General features: G+C 46.6%; 1 protein-coding gene across 5 annotated transcripts in view; it reads left to right on the forward strand.

The window, feature by feature from the left end:
* PIKFYVE (phosphoinositide kinase, FYVE-type zinc finger containing) overlaps positions 1-19,779 on the forward strand; it is a 97,712-nt gene extending 77,933 nt beyond the window's left edge. For 4 of the 5 annotated variants that reach the window (XM_081898135.1, XM_081898134.1, XM_081898138.1 and 1 more), the window contains 12 exons: positions 221-341; positions 1,328-1,423; positions 2,561-2,644; positions 6,701-6,792; positions 8,022-8,186; positions 8,604-8,663; positions 11,195-11,371; positions 12,266-12,369; positions 12,860-12,988; positions 15,233-15,494; positions 15,936-16,010; positions 17,601-19,779. In XM_081898135.1, coding sequence (XP_081754261.1) covers positions 221-341; positions 1,328-1,423; positions 2,561-2,644; positions 6,701-6,792; positions 8,022-8,186; positions 8,604-8,663; positions 11,195-11,371; positions 12,266-12,369; positions 12,860-12,988; positions 15,233-15,494; positions 15,936-16,010; positions 17,601-17,716 — 1,481 coding nt within the window. In that variant the 3' untranslated portion in view covers positions 17,717-19,779. The remainder of the gene's footprint in view (positions 1-220; positions 342-1,327; positions 1,424-2,560; positions 2,645-6,700; positions 6,793-8,021; positions 8,187-8,603; positions 8,664-11,194; positions 11,372-12,265; positions 12,370-12,859; positions 12,989-15,232; positions 15,495-15,935; positions 16,011-17,600) is intronic. The other variant, XM_081898136.1, reaches the window with a different exon arrangement.
* The last annotated feature ends 2,630 nt before the right edge of the window (positions 19,780-22,409 follow it).

Raw genomic sequence — 22,409 nt, forward strand, 5'->3', positions numbered from 1 at the left:
CCCGAGACTGATTTTTGGCACTGTGAGGTATATTAAAATCATAGTGATCTCTTTGCAGTCGTCTTGCTAGAAACAGTGGCGTTACTGGATAATAATTTAATAGCTGAACCAATCAATACAATAGAGATAACCGGTGACTTCTGAACGTCCCCAGAATAAGCAAATCTTGGAACTGGTGTTTTAACAATATTGAGAGACGTATGGTTTATTATTCTTCCAGATGTCTTTGATGGGCATTTGTTGGGGTCCACGGACAGCCAGGTGAAAGAAAAGTCCACCATGAAAGCTATCCTAGCTAATTTGTTACCTGGAAACAGCTACAGTCCCATCCCATCCCCTTTGTAAGTACAATCAACACTACTTAGGAGCAAGTGCACCATGTATTTTCCCAGGTAGCCGAATTTTGCTGTCTTGACTGTGTTGCATGTGGCTGCTTATCGTTATACATCTGATTGTGAGGTGTGTGAAATGATGTTCATAAACATTCCTATGGAGTAATAGTCAGAGGTAGCCAACTGAATGCTCTTAGGCCAGGCTTAGCGCAGGGACGGCTGCCTAGTGGCCCCTACTAACAGCCACTAAAAGGTCTTCTGCTATAAAGGTCTCCTTTATTACACACACACACACACACACCACACTTTCATACAAAAATGTCACGAGGTGGAAAACAAACTAAAAATACACCAGGTTGGCAAATGATCTCAGGTTTGAAAGGCCTTTAGTGCAATCCGATGGTCCCTCTGGCTCGTTTAAGAAGGGTTGAAAAGCTGCACTGCTTGCGTATTTTCTGCAGCCTTCCTCTGCAAAACACAGCACACTCTTCTGGGTCAGTTGCAAGGGTAGTTAACAACACCCACGAAACACAATCAGTATAAAAACAGTGCAGTGGATGCGAACGGGATCCGTTCCGGAGCCCCGTTTGCATCCTGAAACGAACGTAAGATGCGACTGCATGTGCATGGGTCGTGTTTTGACGCTTCTGCGCATGCGCGTGATGTCATTTTGAGCGTCTGTGCAAGCAGCGAAACCCAGAAGTAATGCGCTCCATTACTTCCGGGTCACCGCGGAGCGCAACCCGAAAATATTTAAGCTGAGGTATGACTGTAATCAAAACACACATCCCTCTGTAACATGAATAGAAATATATATATGTAGCAAACCATTACAGTTTGACAATTCAGCTCTGCTCCAGTTATGTTGCTACAGCCTGAACAAAGGAAAGTTTATTTATCGTCTATCTTTTTGGCTGGCAGATCTGTTAATGTAGAATTGCTTGTTTCTGAACGTATAATATATTATAGCTTAATCTGTTGTGCTCTCAATGCAGTGAGCCTGACAAACATTACTTAATGTATGAGCACGAACGTGTCCCTATTGCCGTTTGTGAAAAGGAACCAAGCTCCATCATAGCCTTTGCTCTCAGGTATGTTGGTTTGTTGTGCTCTGGTTTACAGCGTCTTTTTCTTCTTACCTCCACGTTTGGGAAATGAAGTGCTACCTCCTCTGTATCATTTCATGTGCAATGAGGAACATTGCTAAGATTCATAATATTTTAGAGACTTGTATATTAGGTACATTAACAGGTGAGGCTAATGGAACTCTTTCCTCTGACAATTAGCCAAGCCTGAGCATTTTTCATAAAAACACCCAGTGACCTTTTGATGGCTGGCTTTATGTCAAGTGACTTTAGCATGCTTTGAAGAGTGGGCTTTCTGATGTTCATTTGACAGGTGTGCATGTGTAAAAAAGCTTGAACGTTTTTTGATGAGGCAGGCTAAAAGTAAGACCAGTAACACTTTTACCCCACAGAGCCTAGGGCTTGCCGATCAGAAGGTCGGCGGTTTGAATCCCTGAGACGGGGTGAGCTTCCGTTGCTCAGTCCCTGCTCCTGCCAACCTAGCAGTTCGAAAGCACGTCAAAGTGCAAGTAGATAAATAGGTACCGCTCTGGCGGGAAGGTAAACGGCATTTCCGTGCGCTGCTCTGGTTCGCCAGAAGCGGCTTAGTCATGCTGGCCACATGACCTGGAAGCGAGATGAGCGCTGCAACCCCAGAGTCGTCCGCGACTGAACCTAACGGTCAGGTGTCCCTTTATCTTTACCTTTTATATGCAGTTAGGGCCTCCAGAGACACAGCACTAGCAGAAGCTCTTAATTGTGTCTTAATTAAGCAGTTTAAAATTCTGTTTGCTTCTTTCCATAGGCTTTTGCCTCCCTAGTATCTGGGTCCTTATCACTTCAGATTGAATGAGGCTCACATGGTTGAATGTTCTTACGTACCTTCTCCCCCACCCCTAATAAACTCCCCCCCCAATTGAAAACTAGCATGCCAAGAAACAGCCTCATTAAACCTTCTCTCTGACATGCCCATTTTTTATATGGAGGCTCTGCAACAGGGCATTGCACCTTGTGAACCCTCACCTGCAATCTGAAATGTCGCAGCCCAGACACAAGTGTGCATCTAGCTCAGGAGGCAAACCTAAATCCTCTTGTCTTTGCCTGTCACACTTTGAGCTGCGTTGGACAGTTGGTATAACACACTGTATTTGCTTTACTCTTCAGCTGTAAGGAATACAGAAATGCCTTAGATGAATTGTCCAAAGTGTCTCTGAAGAGCAATCCTGAAGAGGGACTCCAGGCTAACAGGTGAGACAGTCTGCTATCTATCCACTTGCAGAGCAGTGAAGTAGTGCAGAAGTCCCCTGACACCGTTCAGATTTACTACAAACTTCACTTTTTGTTCAGTGTTATATGGTCAGCAGGCTGAGCTTCATTGTGACCAGGTTTTCTTCACAGCCACATTTTTTCTATAATAATAATAATTTATTATTTATACCCCGCCCACCTGGCTGGGTTTCCCCAGCCACTCTGGGCAGCTTTCAACAGAATATTAAAAATATGATAAAAGATCAAACATTAAAAACTTCCCTAAACAGAGCTGCCTGTCGCGAATTCCTCGCGGCGCTTTTAGCAGAAACGCTCAGAGTCCCAGGTTTTTCCCAGTGCAGTCTTTTTAATGTGAGCTATATACAGGTACAGTGGTGCCCCGCAAGACGAATGCCTCGCAAGACGAAAAACCCGCAAGACGAAAGGGTTTTTCGGTTTTTGCGACGCTTCGCTAGACGATTTTCCCTATGGGCTTGCATCGCAAGACGAAAGCCCATAGGGAAATCTCGGGGACCTTTTTTTAAATGCTGGCGGTGGGGAGCAAAGCCTTTTCCCCCCCTCCGGACTTCAGAAGAGGTCCAGGAAGGCCTGCGGGGGCGAAAGGCTTTGCTCCCCACCGCCAGCATTTTAAAAGCGGTCCGGGATAGCAGGGAAGCGCTTCCCGCTATCCCGGACGGCTTTTGAAGGCAGGCAGGGGGGGCAAAGCCTGCCTAACCGGGGGCTTTTAAATCGCCCCGGGACTGTCCGGGGCGATTTAAAAGCCCCCGGACGGCTTTTGAAGCCTCCCCCCGCCGCCCGGCTTCGGGGCATCGTCCCGATGCCGGGCGGTGGGGCAGGAACGCCTCCCCCCGCCGCCCGGCATCGGGGCATCGTCCCGATGCCGGGAAGTGGGGCAGGAACGCCTCCCCCAGCCGCCCGGCTTCGGGGCATCGTCCCGATGCCGGGCGGTGGGGCAGGAACGCCTCCCCCCGCCGCCCGGCATCGGGGCATCGTCCCGATGCCGGGCGGTGGGGCAGGAACGCCTCCCCCAGCCGCCCGGCATCGGAACGATGTCCCGAAGCCGGGCGGCCGGGCGGGAAAGCCTCCCCCCGCCGCCCGGCTTCGGGGCATCGTCCCGATGCCGGGCGGTGGGGCAGGAACGCCTCCCCCAGCCGCCCGGCTTCGGGGCATCGTCCCGATGCCGGGAAGTGGGGCAGGAACGCCTCCCCCAGCCGCCCGGCTTCGGGGCATCGTCCCAATGCCGGGCGGTGGGGCAGGAACGCCTCCCCCCGCCGCCCGGCATCGGGGCATCGTCCCGATGCCGGGCGGTGGGGCAGGAACGCCTCCCCCAGCCGCCCGGCATCGGAACGATGTCCCGAAGCCGGGCGGGAAAGCCTCCCCCCGCCGCCCGGCTTCGGGGCATCGTCCCGATGCCGGGCGGTGGGGCAGGAACGCCTCCCCCAGCCGCCCGGCTTCGGGGCATCGTCCCGATGCCGGGAAGTGGGGCAGGAACGCCTCCCCCAGCCGCCCGGCTTCGGGGCATCGTCCCGATGCCGGGCGGTGGGGCAGGAACGCCTCCCCCCGCCGCCTGGCATCGGGGCATCGTCCCGATGCCGGGTGGTGGGGCAGGAACGCCTCCCCCCGCCGCCCGGCATCGGAACGATGTCCCGAAGCCGGGCGGCCGGGCGAGAAAGCCTCCCCCCGCCGCCCGGCATCGGAACGATGTCCCGAAGCCGAGCGGCGGGGCGAGAAAGCCTTTGTCCCCCCTGCCTGCCTTCCCAGGGGCTTTTAAATCGCCCCGGACAGCGGAGAAGTCCTCCGCTGTCCCGGGCGATTTTAAAATGCCGCCCGCCAGAAGAGGTCGGGGGAAGGCGTTTTCCATAGGAACGCATTAATTGATTTTCAATGCATTCCTATGGAAAACCGTGCATCGCAAGACGAAAAACTCGCAAGACGAAGAGACTTGCGGAACGAATTAATTTCGTCTTGCGAGGCACCACTGTATTTACAAAAACAGTCCATACAGAGTACCTGCTCCTTAAGGCAAACGAATACTCTCCACCACAGCATCACCACACCACACCACACCACAGCACAACGACCACCACACACACTGTTGAGCAGGCTTTCCTTTTTAAAACAGGTGATAGCCAATCACATCCCCGCTGAGTCACTCTGACCCAGCACTTCACAGAGTATTGCATCATCCTGTTGAAGCCTGCAGACTTACTCAGTATCCTGCGAATCCCAACACTGCCTTTGGATGTCTTCTAAAAGTCAGATAGTTGTTTATTTCCTTGACATCTGGTAGGAGGGTGTTCCACAGGGTGGGCGCCACTACCGAGAAGGCCCTCTGCCTGCTTCTCTGTAACCTCACTTCTCACAGGGAGGGAACTGCTGGACCTCAGTGTCCAGGCTGAATGATGGGAGTGGAGACGCTCCTTCAGGTATACTGGGCCGAGGCCGTTTAGGGCTTTGAAGGTGAGCATCAAGACTTTAAATTGTGCTCGGAAACGTACTGGGAGTCAATGCAGATCTCTCAGGACCGGTGTTATGTGGTCCCGGTGACCACTCCCAGTCACCAGTCTAGCTGCTGCATTCTGGATTAATTGTAGTTTCCGGGTCACCTTCAAAGGTAGCCCCACGTAGAGCGCATGGCAGTAGTCCAAGCGGGAGATAAACTACATCTTATCACAACAGATGAAGTGCCTCCAAGGACATGAGTTTGGCATTGCTAAACCCAATGTTCTCTCTATCAGTTCAGTATGGTTTTGGTCCCTGGTCTCTGGCTCACACAGGGCCCCTGGACGTTTCACAGTCTATTGACTCTGTGACACCACTGCGTTTTTTTCCCTTCGCTGCCACCACCCCGCTTCTCATGGGGACACACAGAGTCCAGACAGTTGTTAACATAAACAAATAATCAAGTTTATTTTTAAGTGCAGGAATAAGTGTATGGTTTCGGTTTATTTTTCTCTTGACAGTTTCTTAAATCTTAGTTCCTACAACTTCAAACTGAATTATTCCCAACTACAGTGGTACCTCGCAAGTCGAATGCCTCGCAAGACGAAAAACGCGCAAGACGAAAGGGTTTTTCGTTTTTTGAGTTGCTTCGCAAGACGATTTTCCCTATGGGCTTGCTTCGCAAGACGAAAACGTCTTGCGAGTTTGTTTCCTTTTTTCTTAAAACCGCTTGAAGAGGTGCAGTTGCGACTGACCGTGCTTCGCAAGACGAAAAACCGCGCAAGACGAAAAGACTCGCTGAATGAATTAATTTCGTCTTGCGAGGCACCACTGTATCTATCTAACTCCCTAACAATTCCTCTCACTCTCTCACAATACAACTCAACCAACCCACTGCGTATTCCACCCTCTTCCTTCTCCAACACCCAAGCCTCAGCTCCCAACTCCCAAACCTCAACTGACTTTTTCAAAACCTCCCCTCTATCTTTTACTCCCCCCCTTACATTCTCACTGGCCAATCACATCACACCCATTTTTAACTCTTTCCTTGACGCATCCTAGGGGCAAACGCCACAGCCTCCAAGGACATGAGTTTGGCATTGCTAAACCCAATGTTCTCTCCATCAGTTCAGTATGGTTTTGGTCCCTGGTCTCTGGCTCTTCAGGGTTCCCTCCACATGAAGCTTGAGATTAAATCATTGAAGCATATCTGCCTATCAACAGCCATTTCTTAGCTGAACCTCCAGTTCCAGGGCCAGCCTACTCCTGAATGCCCCTTGCCAAGAGAGCAAACAAAGGGAACGTTTTTGCTTTTGTGCTCTCCTTGTGAGCTTTGCAGAAGCACCCAGCTGGCTGCTGTTATGAAGGTGTGGGGGGCGGGGGGGCAGGAGAATGTGGGGTTTGATGAGACCTTGATCTAATTCAGAAGGGCCCTTTATATCCTCTGAAGGAACTTTTGCCGTGACCTTGGAGCCTGGAAGCTGCTGGTGAAGACTGTTCCTTCTTATGAGCCATGACAATGCGGTTGTATTTACATCAGCTGTATTGTAAAAACATAGTGACCCAAAATGCTTTTTTTTCTGCCCCTTCTAGTCTGGCTGAAAGCAGAGCCAAGAACAGCAGTCCAGTTCGACTACCTGAGATGAATATGGGGCAGTCAAGCCAAACAACTGAGGCAGAGCAGCGTAAGAATTTAAAGAGTTTGTGGTGTCGTGTTTTTAATTTGGAGGTGCAAACAGTGTAGCTTCAGGACTTGATGGTTTAGCAAAGAAAACCAAATATTGAAAATCAAATCTCAGCATATGCTAGCTGAGGCATGCCTAACCTTTTATCATTATTCTGTACCAACCTTGCAGTGTTTATAAATCGTAATATTGATGTGAAAACTCCACCTACTGCTAGCTATGTTCAAGTAATTTTTCTTGCAGACACCGCTGTGGTGTGGGTCTTCCAAATTGTGATGATGAATGTGTTCAGCAACCGTTAAAAGAAAAATAGTTGCTGACTTAGAATTCCATTACAATTCTTTGAAAGAATAGAAGATCCTGAAAGCCTTTTAAGACAGAGGGGGTTTTTTTGGTGGGGGGAGTGCTGCTTTAAGAAGCTAGGAAATTTCCTGTTCTCCTGTTCACTGCAGAGTGGATTCTTAGCTTAATGACATGGTGGATTTTTTAACTCCTTTGCCATACAGCTGCTTCTGGGGTAGCTGCTTTCTCCCAACATGGCCTCACCTCAAAAGATATTGGATGGATTAGGGCAGAAGACCCCAACAAGTCTAGGGAGGGTCATAATGGCTCACTGGTTTTATGGCAGTCATTTCCTTCATATTCTGTCTATTCCAGAGCTAGTTTCTGTGGCTGGCTTTGAGCTAGGGCTGCCACATGTCACTGGTCATATAGATTAACTGGTGATGCAGGGGAGTGATTGGCAATAGGCTTTTAAAAATGGTTTTTAAATACAAGTTCTACTTAACTTGAACCACAGGTAGCAGGTGACCTCTTCGAACGATCTTCTTGCCATCATGAAATTTCCCCTAGCATTCAGCCCAAATCTATCCACCTGTTACTTAGTTCCGCTAAATCTAGTCCAGTCTTTTAGGTATTTGCAATGTTCATTTCACACCTGCATTGTGAAAAAGCAACTTCCTTGGCTTACTCAGCTACAGATGATTATGTCTCATCTCAGGTCTCTGGTGGGTAACAACACACACACACACACACACACACACTTTTCCTAAGGCCCACAGTGCCTTTAAGAGCAAAACACTTCCCCCAGCTATTCTGCAAAGAGCCTTTTGCAACAACCTAGATATGCTGGGAGTCTTGTGTGGGCTTAGGGCGGCCTCATTTGGCTTTGTGACGGAATGAATGAGGAGTGGGCTGCACCAAATGTTTTGTCCTTACTTTGGTTATAGCAAAGAAGCCATATGGAGTTCTGTCCTTCTTCCGTGGTACAGGAGGGAAAAGCCCCGACCTCTCTTCTCAGAAAAAGGAGACCTTGCGGGGAGCAGACAGTGCCTACTATCAGGTTGGGCAGACAGGCAAAGAAGGGGGAGAGAACCAAAGTGCCGAGGCGCAAGGTACAAGGTTTTAAGTCTTCTTCTCGCTCGCACTTCCTTAAACGGGTCCTTCATCTTCTGCAAATGACATTATAGTTCCCTTTTCTCGAGATGGGGAGGGAATCAACTTTAAAAGTAAAACAAAATACAAGGTTGACACCCCTGAACCCTGAAATGTGCTGCATCTCTTGAATAATTTGTTGAATTAATTAACGGTGTATGGCAGGGTATGTTGTAGCGACAATCCCACTGACTTTCATTCCTTGATACCTTTTCACATTTTCTTTTCCCATTTTGAATTTTGCTGCATCTAGCAACAGTCTTCAGTTTTAGGGGTTTGGGAAATGGTCAGTGTGTGTGAATAATAGGGCCTCTGTTGACCTGCAAGAACAACTGAAAGGTTGCATCCCTGGTCCCATTTTCTGTTTGCTCTTTTAGATGAAGCAGATGGAGGGGATGCACAAAAGAAACAGCTGGGAAATCCACATGTTGAACTCCGTAAGTAGGAATCTGTTTTGGAGCCAGAATTGAGAGCGGGGAGCGCAGAGGCAGATGCGTCGTCTCCTCTGGCAAGTCCCTTGTTGATCAGAATTACAGATTCACTCTCTAATCTTGAATGTATTTCATGGAACCGAGTTCCACAAATATCTGAAAGGGGGCAGGGGTGTTTCAAAGTACATCACGACCACATTCACACCATGCATTTAAAGTACTGTGGTACTGCTTTAAATAGTCATGCCTTCCTGCAAAGGATCCTGGGGAATGTAGTTTGTTAAGAGTGCTAAGAGGGCTGGTCCAATACATTTTGGCACCTGAGGCTAACCTTGAAATGGCACACATACCCCAGCCGGGGAAGAAGGGGTGAGTGAAGATCTACACCAGGAGCAAGGGTGAGAGGAGGTCAGCAGTGCCTCCTGTTGCCCAAAAGGCCGCTGTATCTGCTGCCCCTGGGGATCCTGCGGTCTGAGGCAGTCGCCTCACCTTGCCCCGTGAGTGAGTCCGTCCTGGTGCTGAGAGTTATTAGGAGACTGCTGTTGCCCTCTTAGAGCTATAGTTCTGAATGCAGTTTAACAATGAATCCCTCTATGCAGGAAACACTGGGAATTGTAGCTCTGTGAGCAGAATAGAAATCTAACAACAACTCTACAGCTCCCAGAATTCTTTGGGGGGAAGCCATGACTGTTTAAAATGGCATCACAGTGCTTTAAATTTATGGTGTGGGTGTGGCCTGCTTGGATAAGAAGTTGATTATTTTTGCCACTTGCAAACTAAGCATAGCTCTGTAAGACATCCCTTTCTTATGCACCAGTGCTATTTATTCCCAGTGGCCTCTCAGAATCAGGAGACCGAGGTGTATTGTAAACTGGCAACAGACTTTGCTCAGGACTTGCTATCGCATTCTTGAGTCAGCCAGAACTGCTCACTATCCAAGAGAAAGATGTGACTTGCCAGCCTGGCTTTCCATATGGCACCTGATAAGGTGATTCTGTGACCCAAGAAGTCTAAGCTTTTATTGGCTTTTAAGATGCACACATCTCACTGCATTGGGCTATCTGAATAGAGATCTGCAAAGATTTGTACTGGTGCATGTAGATATTTTTGCTGCCTTATCACGAAGGCTCAGAGCAAGCTTTTACACTTACCATATTTTTCGCTCCATAGGGCGCACCCAGTTTTTTTTGGGGGGGGAATAAAGAAAAATAATCTTATTCCCCCCCCCCCCCGCTCCAAAGAGCAGCATACAGGATGCACGCAACCTCTCCCTGCCGGAGGGGTTGCGCGCGGCTATGGCACAAGCTGCTTTGGCTTCCTAATTAGCCCCACTCAACCTCTCCCTCCCGGGAGAAGCTGTGCAGGGCTAAAGAAGCCATAGTCCCATGCAGCTTCTCCCTGCCGGAGGGGTTGCGTGGGGCTAAAGAGGAAGCCAAAGCTGCCAGCGGGCTGCCTTGGCTTGTGACATAGCCCCACGCAATGCCTCCGGCAGGGAGAAGCTGCACGGGACTAAAGAAGCCTTAGCCACAAGGTGATAGACTATATGGGACTGGCAGAAATGACTGGCAGAATCTGAGACCAGGGAGAAGAGTCAGCGGAAGAAGACTGGAAGAAATTCAAAGACTATCTACAGAAATACAGCAAAATTAATGAATGTTAGAATGATGTCGGATAGAAATTAACCGGTTTCCAGCTGTAATGTTTTAAGAGAATATGGGAAAAAAGGTTCAGAAGCAGGTTAAAACTTATGGAAAATAAGTTAATGGAAAATAAGTTATGGAAACTTTGTGTGTTTTTAATTATTTTTATTTTTGTATTTTTGTTATTTTTTCTTTTTGATTTTTTTTATTGTATTAATATTGAAAACTTTAATAAATATTTTTTTAAAATAAAATAAAGAAGCCTTAGCCACGTGCAGCCTCTCCCTGCCGGAGGGGCTGCGTGCGGCTATCCCTGAAGCCTGGAGAGCGAGAGGGGTCAGTGCGCACCTCTGCGCTTCGGAGGCTTAGCGTTGCTATCGCTGAAGCCAAGGAGCCTGCATTCGCTCCATAGGATGCACACACATTTCCCCTCAATTTTTGGAGGGGGGAAATTGCGTCCTATAGAGCGAAAAATACGGTAGATATTTGTGTTGCTTGGCATGCCAAATAATTGGATAAACTCCAGCCACGACAATGCAGCCTCAATGAAATGCTTTTGCTGCAGTCTCTACAGTTCTACATTTGTGATGCTCCTGAAAATATGTTGCAGCATGTCATTGTCATAGAAACTATGTAGACCTGAAGATTGTGGTAGAATATAGTGACTGAACCAAAGATCCAGCTGCACAAGATTCTGGTCCAGAGGGACACAAGGTCGTCCAGCGGAGGGTTCCTGTGGGGCTTAGATGTGTAGGAGAATCTGCCACCAACTGGAGTAGGCAAGGTTAGGGTGGAGGAATGTAAGGATTTTGAAAAGAGGAGACCTTAAATATGGGTGAGCATCTCTTCTAAGAAATGGATCTTCCATGGCTTCTCTGCCTCCGTGTTTTCCCACAGAATTCTCTGATGCCAATGCCAAGTTCTACTGCCGGATTTACTACGCGGGAGAGTTCCACAAAATGCGTGAAGTGATACTTGGGAGCAGCGAAGAAGATTTTATCCGTTCCCTCTCTCACTCTCTGCCCTGGCAGGCACGGGGAGGCAAATCTGGAGCTGCTTTTTATGTGACTGAAGGTAAGTGACTGGCCTCTAGCTTGTCCCTTTGCGTAAGCGCTTACTCTTGTCTTTTATTCCACGTGGATGAATCGTGCAAGGTGTAATGAGGTTGAGGGAACGTTCTTTCATATGTGGTGGACCTGTAAAAGGGTAAAAGAGTATTGGGAAATAATTGATAATGAATTGAAAAAAATGTTTAAAAGGACTTTTCCAGAAAAACAACCACCAGAGTCCTTTCTGTTGGGGATAATTCAGATGGAAATTCCCAGGTGTCAAAAAATGTTATTTATTTATGCCGCTACTACGGCCTGCTTTTTGTTAGCCCAAAAATAGAAAATGAGCGAGGTTCCAACCAAAAAAGATTGGCAACTTAAACTGATGAAATAAGAGCAGCTTGCGGACCTAACCCATAAAATAAGAGAACAAGAAAAACATATGTTTAAAGAAGATTGAAAAATATTAATTTTAATATAACGAGGGAAATTGTGCACTTTTGAAAACGTGGGCAGCATTGAGATAATTCAACAGTGTAAATAAGTTTTGATGGATGTAATAATGGAATACTGAATGGTCTAGTTTATATAAAATATGCAGGGATTTGTGTTATGCAAAATGGACCACAGAAAGAGAAGAAGGGAAGTGATTGATATTTTAAGGTTGTTTAAGTGAAGATTTTAAATTGTAAGACAGAAAATTTAATAAAAAATATGTTTTTTTTAAAAAAGAATTGTGCAAGGTCAGCACATTCTGAGCCAGCTCTCTGCTAACATCCTAACTACCTAAAACTGAAATTATAGTTTTCACACGGAACTGGGCTTTAGATGGTGATTTGTGAAAGGGCCAGACAATTTTGCATAGTGACATTTGTTTGTTTTAAAAGTACATCATGCATCAATGCACATTCTCCCCTAGATGACCGATTTATCTTGAAGCAGATGCCTCGCCTGGAAGTCCAGTCCTTTCTAGACTTCGCCCCACACTATTTCATGTACATCACTAACGCGGTTCAGCAAAAGGTAAGAGGCACGACATGTTCTTAGAATCATAGAATCATAGAGTTGGAAGAGACCACAAGGGCCATCGAGTCCAACCCCCTGCCAAGCAGGAAACACCATCAGAGCACTCCTGACATATGGTTGTCAAGCCTCTGCTTAAAGACCTCCAAAGAAGGAGACTCCACCACACTCCTTGGCAGCAAATTCCACTGTCGAACAGCTCTTACTGTCAGGAAGTTCTTCCTAATGTGTTCTTCCTTGGCTTTAATCTTGATACTTGCTGCTGGCTTTGGTTCTTGTTAGACTACAACTCCCATCATTCCTAACTGTTTGCCATGGCTGTCGGAGATCATGGAGGACAAATCTAGATAAACTGGCCACATTCACTTCCTGCAGATCCTTCCTTGCCCATATCCCTACCCTGTGCTGTACGTATTTAGGTGCATTTCATTTGTGAGCTGAAACAGGAACAACTTTTCACTCGGCAAATCAACTGTCTCCTCTATCTCAGAAGCCAACGGCTTTGGCCAAGATTCTTGGGGTATACCGGATTGGTTACAAGAACTCTCAGAACAACACAGAGAAGAAGCTTGACCTGTTGGTCATGGAAAACCTCTTCTATGGCAGAAAGATGGCTCAGGTGAGAAAAGGCTCACTGGCAACGTGGCAAGCTTGCCCCTGCGTTGGAAACTCTTGCATTAGGAGAGGTGGCAAAGCTGCCAGCAGCAGTTGGTTACTGTAATGGTTCTAGGGGTTGCTCGTGCGTAAGTTGTCGCCACTCTTGGCTAGGTTACCTGGGTGAACCCTTTCTGTCTGGACAGCCTCTCACCCGTGGCCGTCTCAATCGCTGGCAGAATCCGTCAGTCGGCGTTTCTTGAACTTCTTCCAGCAAAGAAGTTCTTTGACGCCAAGTCTCCCCCTACTCTCCCTGCGCGGAAGTCTTCTGCACAGGGTGGGTGAGGGCAGCGGAGTACCCGTGCTCTCCCCGCTGGTCTCCGGCGAGGAGTCCTGGAGCCCCCTCGCCGATTCCCCCATCTGCCCCCCTTCTCCACTGGTGCTACGCTGATTTCCTTCCCCAGCAGATGGGCTGCCTCTCTCCCTACTGGGACCCTCTCCGGCATCCCTCTGGAGCCTTCCCTCCGCCTCTGGCTCCGATGGCAGTTCCCTGACAGTTACACATGGAGCTGTTCTGCACTTGCCTGCATTATTTGCATTGGACTTTGTCCGTCTTCCTCCTCCAAAGGTTTTACACCAGTCACTTGGCTTTGAGGGCCAGCCATACCTCCTCACAGCATTGTGACCTCCAACATGCAAATGTGCGTACATGGAATAAGTCCTTCTTTCATGAAAGCAGACACAGCTGCATAGTCCCAGGGGAAAATATATATCTCCCCGCCCCTCGCAAGCAGTTCTCTGCTCTTAATCTGAAAGCTACTTCTGACCCTGAGGACAGCGAAACAATACAAATCGGTTGCTAGTAGTAGCTAGGATTCTACATTTCCTTCCAAATGGCTGTTCTGATTTCCTTAAACTTCAGTATGTGGCAGCCAGCATATTCCCGCTCTCTCTCTCTCCACACACACACACACACACACACACATTTTATATTTTTTATGAAATCAAAATAGCAGTGGCTTAAATTTCTGACGGGAGGTGAGGAATCTCCCTGCTCTTCTGTCAGATGCTTTTCTGTCAGCAGAGGGGATAGCAGCCACCCAGAATACTTAGTGGATGCCAGGCTTGGAATTACCATGAGAAATGGTTATATTTCTCTGCTCTTTTTTCATTTTGTGGCTGGAAGACCAGAGGCTGCTGGCGTTACTTTTTAAGTCCCATGTTCATGCATCTGCAGCTGTGCAGAGGTTTGACCATGGTGCACAGCTGCTGGGATTCTCCAGAGGTTTAATTTCACCCCCAAAGGCACACTCCATTGTCTCTCAAGGCAAATTGATGCCAACAGGGCACTGCCCACTCTAACTTCACCCACTCTGATACTGAGGGGAAGCAGTTTGAGGTGCTAGTTTAGAGACTTGCGATAATACTGATAATAGCAGTAGACCTACTAATAGATATTAATTTTTTTAATGAATTTCTCAATAAAATAGTTATGTGTAACAAACCTTTCTATTCCCCCCTCCCCCGATTAAGGTAGTGAGGAGTTGGGGGACTTCCCTTATTAAGTTAACCAACTGCTGTTGCCCTAGGAGTGCTGCCATTCTGAGGCAGTGTTATAAACTGAGACATGAAAGCTAAATGGCACCTTAAACCTAGGTTATGGGCGCAACAACGGAATGTCTAGGTGCATTTTTTAAATAATAGGAACACAAAGCTGAAAATGTGAACTGCAGCTAAAATATTATGTTCAATTTTAGCATGGTCTTCCCCTTCCCTGGCCCACCCCCCTAATATTCTGAAGAGGGTCTCTTCTCAAGTCTTCAGAGAGTAGCTGGAACTGGGGAGGCAGAAGAAAGTCCTCCTTTCCTTCCAATCTGCAGTTTTAATCTGAAATCTTAGGCGCAGAGCTCAGAAACGGCTTGCGCTGATGAAATCTCCTGTCACAAAATGCGCCTAGAACAATGGGAGTTTCAGACATTATTCTGAGGGAAGTCATTTCAAACTCCCCTGTCACAGTAAACGACAGTTTCTAGTTTACTGTGAACACAGAGATTGCTGCCTACCTTGCTCCTTCCTTGCAGCCAAGATCTGTTCTTGGCTTACTAAGCCTGGTTTGGAGCAAGACAAGGCACTTTTCCTGTTGAGACCCACCACTGAGCCAAGTACCATGGTTTGATGCTCCTGCTCACAGTGGGCGAGGAGCAAAACAGGAGGCACCTTGCAGGATAAACCGTGGTTTACCATAACCTGCTGTCTCTTCTGCTGCTAGGTTTTTGACCTGAAAGGCTCCTTACGGAACAGGAATGTGAAGACGGACACAGGGAAAGAGAGCTGCGATGTTGTTCTGCTGGATGAAAACCTCTTGAAGCTTGTGCGGGACAACCCCTTGTACATCCGTTCTCACTCCAAGGCCGTGCTCAAGGCTTCCATCCACAGTGATTCCCATTTCCTTTCCAGCCATCTCATCATTGATTATTCTCTTCTCGTGGGCCGGGATGATACCTCCGACGAACTTGTGGTTGGGATTATTGGTACGTAACCTTTCGACCCCGAAAACCCGTGGGGTGGCTGCCCGTGCGAGAAGATCTTCCCATCATTTAGGTACCACACGGAGTCCGCTTGGGGCTGCCTAGACATGGGAGCTGCTCCACACAGCAGACTCAGATCCCATGCCCACCACACGATTAAACTGCACCACTTCCTCGAAAGAATCCTGGGAACTGTGGTCACGGTGCTGGGAACTGTAGTGTAGCACTGTGAGGGGTAAACTGTGTTCCTGGGATTCCCAGGTGCATCACATTCCCTCAGTGCATCAAGGCAATGAGCTTGAAAATGATATGGGTGAATAGCATTGCAGAAGGTGTGGGGAGATGGTGCCATATAGTCAGAAGGAACTGTGAAAGGGTAAAGACTGTTAATGGTACCGATTCTGTGGAGCATCAACACCCATGCTCCTTATCTTTTTGTTACAGATTACATTCGCACATTTACTTGGGACAAAAAGCTTGAGATGGTAGTTAAGTCAACAGGCATTTTAGGAGGACAAGGTGAGTCTTAATTCTTAGCTATCAATACATACACTGTGATTTGTTCCCCTTCGCCTCTTATTCCAGCTCTCCTGTAAGTATAAATATGCAACCGTGTGTGTGTGTGTGTGTGTGTGTGTGTGTGTGTGTGCGTATGCGTATGCGTATGCGTGTGTGTGTGTGTGTGTGTGTGTGTGTGTGTGTGTATATATATATATATATATATTTGCTTTCGTAGATTTTCACGGGTACAGGAATGCAGGTTTTGGTGTCCTCGGGTGTCTTCCCGTGTAAAAGTTGGGGTGTCTAGGCGACGTTTCGACGAGGTCTCACTCGTCATCTTCAGGCTGGTGCTTTCGGCTTCTTGTTACTGGAACAGACACCCCAACTTTTACACGGGAAGACACCCGAGGACACCAAAACCTGCATATATATATATATATATATATATATATGTGATGTGTGTGTGTGTGTGTGTGTGTGTATATATGAGAGTGCCAAATGCTGAATAACCCTTTTAAGTAATACATTCTTAAGGGTAACATTTAAGGGCCTGAATTTATTTTTATTTTTCCATTAAGAATAAAGATTCCTAGTTCTTCCACTACTACCAGCTCTGGTGTTCAAAACTACTTTGGTGTAGTTGTTTTGAAATCAGGGGTCCATGTCTTTTCACCAGATTAGTAAGGAGGGGGGAGTGAGAGGCCCAGACCCATTATTCTTTGTCCTTTCTCTCTCCCTCCCCCCCCCCAAAAAAAGGAGAAAAAAAGATGTGGGCTCCAGAGAGGTCATGTGAATGAAATAGAAGGAAAGTTGGAATATGGGAATTGAGGGTTCGATTAAGGGTCCCCATACCTCCCCCTCCAGAAATAATTTGAACGCTCATCCAGGTCTGTTACTTCAAATGTTGACTTGGGAGCATTAATCAAAACAGTTTGGAGGATACCGTAGATCTCCTTTCCTGGTGGCGTTGGGGTGGAGGAATAAATTTGCTTATTAGAATTCTTTCCTTGGCTGGTCCTAAATACTTCCTTGGAAGTCCCGTCCCGTCAATGTGACATCATAACCTTTGAGCAGAAGCACAGTGCTTCGAAATGTCACGCTGCTAAAAATGGTTGGATACTTAGCTCTGTTTGATAGAGATGGCAATTATGTAAAGCGCAGAAGATATTTCTTAGGCATGGCTGTTGCCTGCAGCCTAAGAATAAATATGGTTCCAGTTGTCAGGTTTACCACAAAATATGTGCTTATACATTCTCTAAATGGGGTGGGGAGCAGAGAGGGAATAATCCTCTGGGACTTTTGCCCTGACGATGTGGATTTTACAGTCCTCGTAACATGAGGTCTTGCGTTTTGCAGGCCCCTTGTCAAAGAGAATCTAAAGACTGGGCGGTACCGAACATTTTGCACTAGCACAATACGATTTCCCCTCTCTCCATCCCCTCATCAGCTCCGGAGGGAAAACCCAGAACAGATTTAGGTGGTGGGGGGAGGGAGAAGAATGTTCTGCAATTCTCCACTGGGATGCAACCCATAACTTGTGACGTATACGACAGATTAGTTATTCCTAAAGTTAATTTCTAAGACCATTTTTTTTTCTGCGTAAATTAGGTAAGATGCCAACGGTAGTATCTCCAGAACTGTACCGGACGAGGTTTTGTGAAGCAATGGACAAGTATTTTTTGATGGTGCCAGATCACTGGACAGGGCTGGGCCTGAACTGCTAAGGTAAGGCACCTCCTCGGGGGATGGGACGCCGCCTTCTGATTAATTAGTAAAGAACTCGAGCGAAGGCTGTCCTTCCACACGTCCAGTCCCCAACTCAGTGTCTTCAATAGCAGCTGAAAGATCTTCAGCCACTGCCTGCAGAAACTGGCGTATCGAAAGAAGCAAGTCTGCACTTTAGGTGCATGAATGTTAACGGAAGAGGCCGGAGGAGAGTCTTCAGAATCTGAGTGGGACTCTATCTTTGGAAAGACACAGGCGATCCCATCAAATAGATCGGCCAGGATGAGCCTTCCGCAGATTACGGTAAATCCCACTGGAGTTTGTGATGACGTCTTACACGGAAGGCTCTTGCACCACAGAATAAAGTGTCTTAATAGGAAATAACAGTGGGCATGTTGTCCCCAAATCAGACTGTTGCAGCGAGGATATTACAGTCTCTTTTAAAAGCATCACAATCATGAGGAGTTCTGTACATCTCTTACAAATGCCGCTGCTGTCATAAGGTTTGATTTTCTGTTAAGCGTTATTATTGCGTGTTCTCTCTGTTATGCACTGATGTTGTTTTGCAGGTTTCCATGAGCAGTATTAGAGGATTTTACCATCATTCCACTCCCATCATCTGAAGCCTTGATTTTCTTTTAATGGTGTCAAACTTCCCGGCAGTCAAATATTTTACTGAAGGGCAACTTCAGTGATGGCAGCTTGGATTTTAGTGTACAGCGGTAAATAGAGCTGCCCTCTTTTCAAATGAAATACACTAGCGAAACAAATTTTCTCCAGAAGAAGGTCCTTGACTAGCTACTGCATTTGTGTATTGAAAAGACCTGCTCCCCCATCCACAAGTTGCACTTTGTTGTTTTTCGTTCGTACTCCCCCTCCCCCCCTTTAAATGGCTGCCTTAAAGAATCAAGTCGGTAGTGTCCTTCTCCCTGGTTTGGTTTTCCATTTCAGCACCATTTTGTAGAACATAATGGGTCTCTACTGAACACACACAGGTTGTGTAAACAGACCTGGCTGATTAAACAATCATTCCTTTGACACTAGGTGCTCTGAACAAACAGCTGAACTTTGATGGTGTGAGTCAGCCGTAGGTATGTGGAGATTGGGGTCTTTTTACTACCTGAGAATAAGCACTTACGATTAGTTTTTTTGTAAATAGGAAATATTTACTTTATTTTTTACATAATAACGGCCAGTAAAAATAAGGGTGTGTTGTAGTTAAGGAGGCATGGCGGACATTGTCCCCGAACCTTAATAGTTGTCTGGAATATTGGTTTGAGCACAGATTGTATGCAATGGCTGAGATTAGTTTACCTTTATAGTCCCTCTTCTCCCTGCAGCAGGATTCCCCAAACCAAGGATGGAGAGGATTTTGGCCCTCCAGATATTGTTCCCCTATGACCCCATCCGCTCCAGCTGACATGGCCAGTGCTCAGCCACATTGAGAGTTCTTGTCCCAGCATCCTCCGGGTTTCCCAACCCTTTGGCTACAAACCATTATGAGTGAAAAGCCTATGGCCATAATTAGCAGCACTGCTGCGTTACCTCCCTGTAAAAACCTCCCACTCAATATATGTGACCCCCTGTATCATGTAAAGTGGGCAGAGTTCTCTGTTGAAAGCCAAGAAGCCATCTTAAAAGCACATCCATTAAGCCAGGCAGGCGTATAGGGTGAGAACGTTGACCTCTGTACATCAGTTAGGAGTTTAGTTCTGGCTTAGGTTGACAGTGAAAGCACAGAGCTGTCATATCTGGGGTGTACGCTGGCCTGTTACAGCCTTCCCCAAACTGGTGTGCCCCAGATGTTCTGCACTACCAGCACCCATCAGAACCCAACTGGCATGGCCAATATTCAGGGGGTTGTACTCCAAAACTTTGGAGGGCATCAGATTGGGGAATTGTGTGGGTTTTCTTTCCCCCCCAGTGTAGACCTTGGAGGAACGGTCCAACTCTTAATTTGATTTCCAGCCATAGTATTATTTTGCTTTGCTCAAGTCTGCAGTTGTAAGACCTTATATATGAAACCTGATAACCAGTTTCAATAAATGAGAATTGTAGCTGAGCTTCGGCCACTTTTACATTCCCTATTTCTCTGCTGACCTTCAGCTTTGAGTGCTTTGAAAACATTCCTTAATTAAGAAAGATGCTGTCATCCACCCGAGTTTCTAGTTTAATTAGCAGTATTAACACCAAGCCAGAATAAATGTTAAAGTCGGGGTTGACTTGCTGCTTGAGTTTTCAAGAACAAAGTCACCTTCCTGGGAGGGGGGAGCTGCTTCCAAAATAGTTTTGGTAACTGGCAGGTTTATATGCTATATTTGTTATGGGTCGGGCTGCGTGTTGCAGGACAGTTTATTTCATTCATATTTTGATCCTGTTCGTATGAGGAGCTCAGGATGGCTGTGGTATGCCTTTGCTCTAAGAGCTGGGCTGGTAGAAAACTATTTGAACTGTTGGAGGGCTGCAAGTTGAGTTGAGTTGGAAAGGCCTGGCTTTGTCATCTTCCACCCTCTGCATGCTCCAATTCATGTAGAGAAGCTTCTACTTCACATGTGAATAGAGCAGAAACGTGGCCAAATGATGTCTCGTTCCAGCCAAAGAAGCAGACCTCTGCTTAATGCTGACCAAGTCAGGTGTGTGTTGCTATTAGCTTAGTGGTTGTGCTGAAGAATCAAATGGCAAGTCCTTTGAGGGCAGGAGGATTTCTTTGATTGCAAAGGCAGGGATATGGCATGCAAGAGGCACTTGTCTCTAATCGCATTGACTTCACCAATGAAAAGCATTTTCACCAGCTCTTCCCATGTCTAAAAATGTGTGCCGGTTACAACCAGGGCAACTTGCTCTGAGAGAGAGGAGCAGGGTTCCTGGAGCATTTCCGCATTTCCATGGTCTTATCCTGACAAGTAACATACTGCTGGTTGTTCGGATGCTGCCTTCGGATAGAGCTTTTGTGGGCAAGACTTGGGAGTGTTCAATGGATTTGTTAAAATGCATAGTGTGAGAGAGATTGATTCAGAGGCCTGGTCTGCACACACAACAGAAAGTGATGGTGGAATCCTGAAATAGTATCACCTCAGACTGAAGATGAGCTGCTGGCGGTCTAACTTCACAGCGTGTCCATGTTAAAAAAACAAAACCCTGTAGGGAGAAACGTAACACGCCAAGGCAAGAGGTCCAGCTCATCTTTTCTTCCCAGTGTACTTTGGTTTATTTTTTAGCATACAGCATTGAAAATGTGATCCCTGACCTATAGCATTGTTCACTCTGTTGTACACATAAGCAGACACTTGCACACAGAGTCTGTAATGAATATCTCTCTAGGACGAAGGTTGGTCACTAGCACAATCATTGCTGGCTGAGTATGGACAAACAGCTGAAACTTAGCTTTTCTTTTCTAAATTGGCCTTTCCATTTCACGTTCTCCAGTACTGACCACCTGCATTTCCTATATGTAGAGTGTTGTTAAATATTTCCTGTTACGCATTTAACTTCTATTGCTGCAAGGAGATTTTGAAGGACAGCCTACCTGTCCCAACGGGAACAGGCCTGAAACCTTTAGTGACAAGCACCTGAAACTTGACGGGTTATTATGAAATTCCTGGCCTGTTTTTTGGGGGGGTAAAAATCAGGTGCTAGCACAGCAGTATTTTCTAGAAGCATTTATGTTGTACAGTGTTCAAGTTTTGGACGGTGCAATAGGTTCCTTTTAATCTTGCCATGTGGATCCCACATATGACTCCATGAGAGTAAATAACTGTCTACAACTTACTGAGCAGACGTGTTCTGTTAACTGTTGTTTTGTTGGGGAAAATAAGAATGGGCCTTTTGAGTTTGTTTGAGGTTTTTTGGCCTTTTTATGTTATTGTCTGTATAGTTCAGTCTGTAAATGGCAGGCCATGCTTGTCTGGAAATGTGCAGAAAATGGCATTGTACTGTGTATGAACAGTTGAGGCCCAGGGGGAATGTTGCATTTGTGTTAAGATGCCACAAAATGGGGAAGGAGTAGAATCAATCTCTTTAAATACCGCACACTAGCTGCAAACTATATTGAAAGCACTTATTTAATGTATCATAATGTATATATTTGTACCCTACGTTGGTTATGGATGTATTTTTATGATATTGTCATGCTAAACTAATTATGTTGGCTCTTTCATTTACTAAAATGTACATAGACAGGAAATAAAGAGTACCTACTGTACCTTACTGCTTTTATTTCATTACTGTCTCCGTGTGACAATCGACTTCGGACAGATGGGGTTTGGCTTAATTCCTGGGGTGCAAGAACCTGAGTTGCTTGTACAGTTGTACCTCCGCTTACATATCCCTCTAGATACATAAACTTCAGGATGCGAAGTATTTTTCCGGGTTTCACCGCGCACGCATGCGCAGAAGTGCTAAACCGCACCACGCGCATGCGCAGAAGCGGTCATCTGTTTGCAAATTCCTCGGGATGCGGCCGGACTTTGGAATGGATCCTGTTCACAACCAGAGATGCCACTGTAATAACCAGAACATGATATTCATTTTAAAAAATGTACACTTGTAGTTTGTGTGGGTGCTGACAGATACCGTACAGACATATTAAAATATGAGTCAGTTACTTCTGAGAAAAGTATTTACAGAATGCTTTAAAACATCAAAATGTATTTCCGCTTGACAGCCTCTATGAAGCAGACAATGATGGCAGCT

Source organism: Podarcis melisellensis (assembly GCF_964234715.1).
Source record: "Podarcis melisellensis genome assembly, chromosome: 1".
NCBI lineage: Eukaryota > Metazoa > Chordata > Lepidosauria > Squamata > Lacertidae > Podarcis > Podarcis melisellensis.